At 43.8% G+C, this 10,586-nt stretch overlaps 1 protein-coding gene across 1 annotated transcript; it reads left to right on the top strand.

The window, feature by feature from the left end:
* Window positions 1-8,277: 8,277 nt before the first annotated feature.
* On the top strand, window positions 8,278-10,258 carry id3 (inhibitor of DNA binding 3). Its single transcript, XM_082516436.1, has 3 exons — window positions 8,278-8,683; window positions 9,014-9,087; window positions 9,470-10,258. The coding sequence occupies exons 1-2, from the start codon at window positions 8,384-8,386 to the stop codon at window positions 9,065-9,067; spliced, it is 354 nt and encodes a 117-aa protein (XP_082372562.1). The 5' UTR covers window positions 8,278-8,383; the 3' UTR covers window positions 9,068-9,087; window positions 9,470-10,258.
* Window positions 10,259-10,586: the final 328 nt, after the last annotated feature.

Raw genomic sequence — 10,586 nt, 5'->3', positions numbered from 1 at the left:
ATATGATAATTTTATGAAAACACGTGGCCCTGTTTTCCTGTAAACAGGTTGCTAAAGGTATTATCCCTGAGTTGTTTGAATAGAGGCACAGTAATCTACTAATCTAGATATTCCCCTGGACTAAAGACCTCAGATGGCAGTGCTCAGTGACTGATCTGAGTGTCATGCTTTTGAACTTTAACTACTAACAATGACCTGAAAGTTGCTCTTTGAGTGGCGCTTGCCCTGAGAATTGAAAGTAAGCGTCCCATGGTCGTGTTCCAGCTTTGAATAACTCTCGATTCAGCGTGGAAGTTAAAAAGAGATTTAACTGGGTCACCAGCAGAAAAATCTGCATGCACCCACATTTACAGGTCTACCAATGTGAGAGGTGGTGATATGTGCGAATGTGTGTGCGTTGTGTGCAAGGGTGGGAGGTCACAGGGATGTTCTTGACTGTGTCATCTCCAGCAGCTGTTTCCCTCAAACCCTGCCTCGCCCACTCCACCCCCCTCCCACCCCATCTTCTCACAATGAGACCAATACAAAGGAACAGGAAGTGCCTCCCGTTAAATGGGGCCCAATCAAAGCCATCATTATTCCCGTGTCAGAATTTTTACAGGAAATAGCTTCTCAGAAAATATGCCAGCTGTGCAGGGAGTGTGGTATTATTGTCTTATAGGTCTTGTCTGTTTTCGCTTTCTTTTTCCCCCCCCCTTTTTTTTCGTTCATCAGTCACTGCTAACAAAAGGGCACATAGACTCATCTCGACCACGTGCGCGGCACACTGTCACTGTTGTGCGTTCACTAGGCAAGCCAGGCACTGTGTTCTCTGGGGCTGGGTGGTTATTGTGCACTCTGTGAAAAGGGCATTCCTGCTGTGCCTGCTCCGGCTTCTTGGATTCCCATCCTGAACTGAGCGATTGTCTTTTAAAACCATGCGAGCAGAGCTGAGCCCAGAGAGTGCGCAGATGTGAGAGTTCATATATGATCACACGCTCTCACACACACTCACAGCCAGCTTTGCCTATTGAAGCCACATCTGTAAGAGCGCTGCTCAGATTACAGCATAAACGGTGGGTTCAGGTGAAGCCTAACGTTTGCCAGATGCTGCGATTAAGTCACCAGGAGGTTAGCCTAACACTGGAGTGTTGTTGTTGGTCGGGAGGGTGGAATCATCAGCCTCCTTAACAAGAGGGGCGCACATCTGGCGTGAAGCAAAGTAATTTATGAGCATTATCTTAAACAAGCGTGAATAACTGCACTGATGCTCTGGTTTATCTTCATTATTTAACCAGCACAATGGATCAGTAATCTCGGGATTGATTTGAAAAGAAAGGTAGCTTCTCCTGTTTATCTAATCCTCGGCTTGTAATCTCTCGGCCTCTGAGGCCCTGCAGACGTCTGGAGGACAATAATTAACTCAGTCCCTCAACACGTTGACACAGGTGAGCACTGCTCGAGTGGTTAAACACTCATTATGAGGTTGTTGTTACGTGAATGAACACATATGCACACTCACACACACTGATCAGCTAACTTTGTCTTAGCTTGTCTGTCACGTCAGACTTTGGCCTAATCAGCTACAAAATGCCACTGCTGACTGTAGTAACACCGATTAGATAAGCTCCACACCTCCATCCTCTGCTAACCTTTAAAATATAACCCACAGGAAACCGAACATGTTGCACCCCTTGGATTTTATGAAAACAATGCAGAGCTGCAAAACTTAACGCTAACCTCTTAGAAACTGTTTCTTTCTTGAAACTGAGATGTTGCTTTGTGTCCTATAAAGTATTTGAAGTGTCGTATTTATGTGAGATCACGTGTTTCAAGTCATGCAATGTAATCTAACAAGTGAAAGAGCCCTGGTTCAGTTCAGAGGTTGTGTCACGAAGGGCTTCTGGTATGAAAATATGCCAATTTAGACATAGCAAGCTGCCCAATGTGGTGAAAGTAGCATATGTGTGTTGAGCTCATCTTTCTTAGGCAGTGGTCTTTATCAATGTAGTTAATATACATCTCTCACTTCTGTCTTTTCAAATATTTGACTAAAAAAGAAAAAGATCTCAAAATCTGAGCAAATAAATCATCACCGATCACAAATGCTGAATCCCATACAGGAGTTGAGTGAAATAATCCTTTTATGTATCTCATATTATGCATTGATATTTATTGTATTCAAATTAACACATATATATTACATGTGTCAATTTTATTATGAATTTCAAAGTCTTTTTTTAAGTGCTTCAAGTTCATGAGAACTTTCTCGCAAAGGCCATATTCCTCTTTTGGCCATCCTAGGGGTTTGGAGGAAGCAACATTTTTAGAAATCTTCAGTGGCGTTGACCCTCCACTTTTGGCCAGACTCTTAACTTAGTGGTGTGAGGATATTTTCAGTAATTACAGAGTAACCAGGGAATGCTCAGCAGGAAATGTCCATAATACAATACACACACAGACCAGGCACGGCTAAACAGATATAGCAGTTTCCTGGTAGTGTATGTCTCCTCTGGAGTGAGTCATGCTTCTATTACTTCACCTTTTACTCAGAAGTAATACTTTGTACAGATTTCTAAGCTTTTCTCGGGGGGGGGGGGGGGGGGGGGGGTGCTGCTGTTTGTAAGCGGTAAAAAAAACAACGGGTCACAGAGCCAGGATGGACTCACGGGGCCTAAAATGATTCACAGACAGAACACGAATAACAAAACACACTGGACCATTATATGAGCTGAGAGAGGTGACCTTTCAGCGATGGTGCCTGAACATGGCAATGCAATGATAACCAGCTGGTGCAGTATCCATTTTCCCCAAGTCTTTATGTCCATCCCGTGGTGGCGTTCACATCACAGCACCCCAATTAAAACCACTCGGGATAAAAAACATGTCTTTTTGGACTGATTAGATCTGAGCAGAAAATTCACAAAAACCTATGAAATATTTCTGATCACTGTACACATAAGTGGACAAGTATAAAACAACCAGAAAGTATTAGAAAAAGTCCAGTAGCTTGCCCAGGACGTGTGTCATTTGCTTGCTTGTGGAGATCACTAGTTTGTGTAAGAGCCTTTAATCAGGTCACTGAGAGCCCAGGCCTCTCTGCTCCCACTCTACGCCCTCCGTCTGGAGGGCTCCGCCAGGGGTGACCAAGAGGGGCACCGCTGACCCAGATTAGGAAAGGGTAAGTGTGTGTGTGTGTGTGTGTGTGTGTGTGTAAGAGTGGGGGAATCAGCTGTGCATCATGTCTCAGTCTGCACCGTTCCAATTCATTAGCATCACAAGGAGCAGACAAGAGAAATGAGGAGGGGTGGATTGTGTGCGTGTATTTGTATATGCATGCATGTGGAGTGGGTGGGGGGGCAGAGAAAGGAAGAATACAATGTCAGTGACAGAAGGAGAAAGTCACTGCTGCGGTTCATCTTAGATTATCAGGCACCCACTTGACCTAGAAACACATGACACACAGGTGCAGAGATACCCACCAGGGACCTAATGGCCTCTGTATGTGTGTCTCTGTGAAGCCTGACCAGCTGAACCCCTGCAGCATCCGCCACAGCGTCAGACCCCTCTACAGCTTTCTTTCTCTCAATTCCTCTCTTTCTTTCACAGTCTGAGTGTCTCTTTCTCCTTTCTGTCACTCGCCCTCAAGTGTGTTCCTCAGACATTTTCCACACCAATTTTCTCTGCCCCTCTCAGCTCGCTCCCTTCATTGGACTGCTTTCTCATCACCCAAGAAAATTTCCTGTTTGTATTTCTCTATTATGTTTCCCGGTCCATGTGTTCTTCATACAAAACCACATGTATTAACTTCCGTGGGGTCTGTGAGGAAGTTGGACAGCCATATTTGACCCTGAACGCCTCAGCTAGTAGATACAAGTAGATGTCAGAATTTTCAACCAAACTCTTTTGTCTTAAAACTTCGTACCAATACCATTACATCATGTAATTGGTCACAAATGTTGGAATTAGTTTATTTCCATCTCGATGGTAGCTTGCAACCGCAACATGCCGGCTAGCACTACAGCAAGATAGATCAGTATAACAGACTTGGACCCCGACTCTTAAACTCTCCTCGTGGTACTGGCCACACTGTGTGGGTATGTCACAAGCGTGGATCAAGACAATCTTTAAATGCAAGGTCAGAACTCTAGTTCAAGTGAGTTTATAGTGCACCACAAATACCCCCTTTGCAAAAACTGCGAGAGGAACAGCTATTACACGAGAGCATTTGTATCAAAAATAATTATATAGTCATCATCTGGTAGTAATCAGCAAATAGTTGCCTGGATTGATTCTGGTTAAATGTTAAGATTGTAGCTCCACAATGGTGAGACCAAATGAAAACTGTGGATCAGACTCATTCTTTCCTAGCATTGTGGAGACAACTAGCAGACACAGCCAATTTGTGCTGTCTACAGAAGTGCATATTTTGCAACATTGAAAGCAGAGATTTGGGCCCAAAGACCTTCCATTAATGGCCAACCAGCTGTACAGTAAGCTCAGTGTCTGATGGAAGAGTGACTGTTGATGAATTTCTTGATTAAAGAAAAAGAATAAACCTACAGAATTCAAGTCCAAGCCCTTTTTTGTTTACAGTTGAAGACCAGTGGAAGGTGTTGTGACTAATCAGACCAAGTCAGACACCAGGTGGAGTTGGTGTAGATCCTAGCCACAATCACCAGGTCTGAGTTGTGCGCGGAAAGCCAGATGTTTATCCTCATTGAATGGCTAGAGAATAAACCAACTGTTCCAGTCTGTTGATGAAAATGACAAAACAGTAGTGTGACCAACACCTGGTCTCCACCCGCCAAGCCGCACTCAACATTATACTCAGCTTGTTTTGGACCAGTGTGGTGATCATGGATTTAAATGGCCTTCTGTGGCTTGTCTCCCACCTTCTATACAGTTCCACTGCCTGGATGGGTTCTTGCATCTAGAGAGCATTATTCATACCCAAGGACATCAACAGGGCCACCTGTCAACATAGTTATGACAACTACCCTGTTCCCGCAGCGAGCAGCACAATATTTCCTTACATTACCGACTTCTGGATTTTTTTTTAAACATAAACAGCAGCTCTACATGCTGTACTTCTGATGTATGTTTAATGGGACACATGCTGCTTAATCATTTGGCGCCCTCAGTGCTGGACAACGGAGATTAATTCTCTATTCAGTAGCAACAAAGACCCAGAACCCCTGTTCACACACTCCATTCGGATATTCAGCAAAACAACAGAAAAAGGCACATAGTGGGCGAGTGTGTGACTCAGTGAATGACGTATGGGTAAGTTTATCTTCTGACATATTATGTACCCTCTCATCTACAAATCCAGCAGGATCATTATGCGCAAGCTTGAACAAGAGACTCTAACATAGATAACAAGTGGCCAATACAAAACAACAATGTGCATAAAATGTCATGTCACTGCCTGGGTCACTAAGGCGAAAAGCTTGGGATCTGTAGGCTGCTCAAAGCTGATGGAGAAGACTGAGGCGTCTTTGATGAAGGACAGAGTGAAAACACACCAACAGTGCATGGCGTGTACTTGCACACACACACACAGACACACTTGGGATATAAAGAATTAAGTTTCACTGAGTTTCTTGCCACTTAATTATCCTCTCAAGATGAGTCTGCACTTGCAGATGAAAAAGATACCCTTCTGTATACAGAGCTACCTCTCCACGGGACAGTATAGAGGTTTATCTTTGCTGTCTTGTTCTGTTTCATCTCATTACCCTACACCCTGTTTTCATGCAAAAGGAGGCACTTTGTTTATGTTAACACAAGGTGCTTTGAGAGATAAAGACGAGTGGGAGTGAGATCCTGCATGTGAAAACTGATTTTTTTTTTTCATAGAAGAAGAACTGATGTTAATATCAGACTGTATTTTTGCTTCCTTGATAGTAATTGAATTTTTTTTTTTTTAAGTGAATTCAAATACCAGAGAGAAGAGAAAGAGAGAAGGGAGAAGAAGGGGGTGCTGCTAATTATGCGTGGCGATTGTTGATGGCTTGATTGTCTGCGTCCAGCTGCATGGAGGAGCAGGGAGAGGGAGGGCGGTGAGAGAGGCAGACTCACTGACGCCGGGCTCGGAATTCTCCCATCCATTGAAAGAGAGACCCGATTGTGTCCGGGGCCTTTCCGACAAGCACCTGATCCCTGCCCAGACACACTAGTGCGTGTGTGTGCGTTTTCACAGATTTACGCACTAGGAACTCTGGAATCTACAGGCCCCTGGCAATGAGTACCACAGGAAAATGCTATACTACAATTTTTAACAAGACAGAAATGGCTCCTTGCTCTCTAAAATGACTAAGAAAGTCATTTCTGTCAGATTAACAAACGCCAAATCTTTACCCAGACCCTGTCATGACAGCTGGCTCGGTCAGCAAACGCAAACAATTATTTTCCCACCAAGCCTGGGAATTTCAAAGCAATATTTGTCCTTCCCTTCAGCAAATTTAAGAAAGATACTTTAGGTCAAAGTCTTGTTTAGATACTCAGCGCTGCTCACACAATATGATTTTAAAATAGTCTGGATCGAAGTCCCGTCTCACGGTTCAATGTGGTTTGCGCTAAAGTGAGGTCTCTGAATGACTCCTAATACAGGGTCAACTGCCGTGAGGAGGAGGGGGGTGCCACAAGGAAAGCAGCGAGTGGAACATCTGTTGAACCTCTGGGCAGATGGGACATCTCTGGGAGCATGTTTGTGCACAGATTTATAAGATTATGAAGTTTTTGTATTACCCAGCTATTTTAATCAGCTACTCCTGTAGCATGCGGAGCGATGTTTTTGGGTTTTGTTTTTTTTTCAAATTGTTGCCACCTTCGCTACAGTTAAAAAGAGCCTATGATAAGTTTTAGTTCTCTGTGGTGGAGACTTTCAGAGTGGTTGCAAAATATCGCATACAGGCTACTTTTGTGGCACCCACAGACCACTGGGCAACACTATTGTTCAAATCATTTTTTTCTCTTCACACTGAAATGTTACATTTGGACTTCTTCATTAGGAACAGAAATAGAGAATCTACAGTGCTGTGCTGTAACTTTTCATGATTCATCTCTAGCTACAGTTGCGTATATCCAGCATTGCAAAAGCTGTGGATATTTAGAAATACTTTCCCTTCGACTTCTGTCTCGAGTCCATCTGTAGACCCAAGCAGAGAAGCGTGGACGCACAGAGTCCGGTTAATGAGTGATAGAAGCGCTCAGCCAATCCGATCTCCGAGCGCCTCTGCTTCCCTCCCTCCCCATGGTTCACGGGGGAGGGCGGGCCGTCTGCCAAAGAGGGGAGTGCGCGTCGGGGTGAATGGATGACGTCGGGAGGCTGGCGCCAGCATGTCTGGGACTGGCGCGTTAGATCAACACAGCTGGGCCGGGATAGGACACACAGCTGGCTCAGGCCTGCATTCCTCCACAAAACAGGATTGTGAGAAAAGAGGAAAATAAGACCCAAATAGGAGCAGAACGGGGCGTGCTTTGATGTAAACCAAAATGGAGCGACATTCTACATGGTTAAAATATAACTTTTATAAAGAGTCTCGCCCAAAAGAAGCCCGATTTTTACATTAAAGGACATCTTAAGCACACAAGGCTTCAATAATAGGAGTGATTTTTCGTTATTCATGGCACACAGTGAGACTAAACAGTAGGCTGTGAACTATCACTGTACCCTAAATGGACAGCCGGGGAATAAGTGGATGAGCCTGTGATTCTTGGAAACTAATTTCCTCTGACCTTTTGCCTGTAATCGGATATAAATTTCCAATATATTTGTATCTTTGTTAGGGAGTGTGTATCTAAAAATGTGGAAGTTCATAAGATTTAATATAGAGCTTTTTTGTAGGGCCGTACTGATGTGCTGAAGCGATTCAGAAGCCTGTGAGAGAGGTGTTTCCAGGGGCTGGACATAGACACATTTCCTGAAGGGCCAGTGATCACGGATAACAAAGTGTGATGAAAGAAGTAAAAGTCCAACTCTAAACCACGTTCCTTGCTATTATTCACAAGGCAGAACCCCATAGGTAATAGAAGCCCTCATTTACACGGTATTCTTCAAAGGGACCTACTTTAAAACCTTTCATCTGTTTAAAATAAAGAGCAATATCAGAAAACGATAGCTTAAAAAATCGATTGACAATTCCCTTCAGGCATCCCTACCTTATTTCCTCATACCTTCCAAACGCTTCCCCAATTCCGTATCAGCCAATGGGATTAGGTTTATTCTTTACATTGGCCAATCACGAGAAAGGGGGCGTCTGCAAGCGTGTGCCTTATAAAAACCAAAGTGTACGCCGCTGTCACTGCACTGTAGCTGTTCAGGACACTGATCGAAAAGACCTCAGCAGGAAATCTTACAAGCCGAGTGAATCGCTCTAGTTTCACCTGCGTTTTCACCATGAAAGCCATCAGTCCCGTCCGCTCGGTGAGGAGCTGCTACAAGGCCGTGTGCTGCATTTCGGAGCAGAACCTCGCCATCAGCCGGAATAAACACTCCTGTCTGGATGAGCCGGTGAGCGCCCTGTGCGACATGAACGACTGCTACTCCAAGCTGAAGGAGCTGGTTCCGAGCATCCCGCAGAACAAGTCGGTCAGCCAGGTGGAGATCCTGCAACACGTTATTGACTACATCTTCGACCTGCAGATCGCGCTGGAAGCAGAGGACACGGCCACGCCGGAGATGGTTTTGTCAATAAAGGTGAGGGGAGATGCGGGCTGATGCTGGGTCGCTTTCCGACATCCTCAGTCACTCGTCACGATCACTGGCAGGAATTTGCCTGCTGGTTATTTGCACTGCATGAATCTGGACTGCAGAGTCATTTAAAGTTCAAGGCCGTGCGCTGTGAATTTTCCAAAGTTTGTTCGCATGCGTACGTGCGCGCATCGCGCTGCTGTTCTGCTGTAGACCGCAGTCACACAGCAGCAGATGGTGCTCTGCGATGTCACACCTCTGCTCAGGCATTTATTATATACTTCTGTTATTGCCAGCTTCTGAAACTTGCTTCTCTTCTCTGTCCTCTCCATTCAGACTGCGGACATTAGTCGCAATTTCTCCAAAGAAGAAGGGCGGTTGTGCCATTAAGATGGAGATGGCATGTTATGGTACGTATATATTCCTAATTGATACATATATATATGTAAATATATATAATAATATAATAAATATATATATGAGGCAAATGTGCCCTGAAGCAAATCATCATATCTTGAATTACTCCTTTTTACTTAAGTTCAAATAAATCTATAAATGCCAGAGAGAATAATGTAAGTACTGATATGCTTAAAAGTGAAAGTCTTCACTCCTCCACTTTCATTATGCTCGCCAATTAGACAGGCCAGTGATTGTGTAGTGGATTCATTGCTATCTGCCTGGGGTTAATGAAAGTTCCATGCTAGGCGCCAGTCTGTCTGCTCCCCTCTGCAGGGAGGGAGAGAGGGAGGGTGAGAGATCTGACTTCACTTTTCTTCCTTTCTCTCCACGCAGGTGCAGGGAAACACATGTCTCCACTTCACTCCGGGCAAGAGGACAAGAGGGGCAGAACGGGTGGGATAGGTATTTGGGAGAGAAGGAGAAGAAGAAGGAGGAGGGCTTGAAGAAAGAAAGAGGAAAAAGTGGACTGTTTCCTAGATGAGTGGGGATCAACAGTATTGCATGAGCAAGAAAACAGAGACTCATTCTTTGGCCCGTGGACAGACAAATCAACACACCAAAGTAGAAGCCAGGATTGGAAAGTGAAAGCTACCAGCTTTGTATGCCTTCCTCTTAAAAAAAACAACCTGGGATTCCTTATAGATAGTCGGAGGAATTGTTCTTCTTTTCTTTTCTTTTCTTTTCTTTTTGTATTGCATTCCAAACAAAAGTTTTTGTGGACACACAACCTGAACTTTGTATCCAAGTCTCATATCACCTCACACAATTATCACCCCCCCCCCCCCCTTTCCCCCTTCCCCAAAAGCAAAACACATGTTTTCTAATAATCTTGAGAACTAATCAAACTTCTTAAGAAGGTGTACATATCTGCTGGGGGTGTGAAATGTGAATCAATATGGATGTTTCTTTTTCTTTTGTTTTTTTGGGGGGATTGGGAGTTCGCGTGTCTTAGGTATAATCAGAACTCTATACTAGAGTCAATTGTAAATGTTTGCAGGGATTGTGTTATTTCTACAGACAATGTGCTGTGAGTTTCATAAACTCTTTATTATAAAGTTTGCTTTGTATGTACATGTATGTTTTTATGTAATGAAATAAAAAAAAGAAGAATGTGAAACCGTTTTCCTGGTGTGGTGTGTTTGGTCTAGAAAAATGAATGAGTTTGAACTAGTCGTATTCTTCTGAAGACGATGGGGATGCTGACGTGACTTTCTGGCTTTGGATGACAGTGAAATGCTGATACAACAGGATGTATTTAGATGAATCTTGAGGTTGAGTGGTTGGAAATCAAACAAAGGGAGTTTCCTCTCAGTGTTTCTATTTTTCCAAAGAAACCAGTTCATAGCGATTGAATTTCCTAAATGGTGTAAAAGAGAGAGGATGTTATGTGATTGTAAAACTGTGCATCTGATCATTCATAAATCCTGTTAAAATGTCACCTTCATGACAC

This window comes from Aulonocara stuartgranti (assembly GCF_965226115.1).
Source record: "Aulonocara stuartgranti genome assembly, chromosome: 19".
In the NCBI taxonomy this organism is placed as follows: Eukaryota; Metazoa; Chordata; class Actinopteri; order Cichliformes; family Cichlidae; genus Aulonocara; species Aulonocara stuartgranti.
This window is presented reverse-complemented; position numbering and strand designations above follow the sequence as displayed.

What these genes read in the sequence shown, in the direction of transcription:
- id3 (XM_082516436.1), top strand. Translation starts at nt 8,384, where the DNA reads ATGAAAGCCATCAGTCCCGTCCGCTCGGTGAGGAGCTGCTACAAGGCC. An exon ending in AGATGGTTTTGTCAATAAAG is followed by an intron (nt 8,684 to 9,013) that starts GTGAGGGGAGAT and finishes CTCTCCATTCAG; the next exon opens with ACTGCGGACATTAGTCGCAA.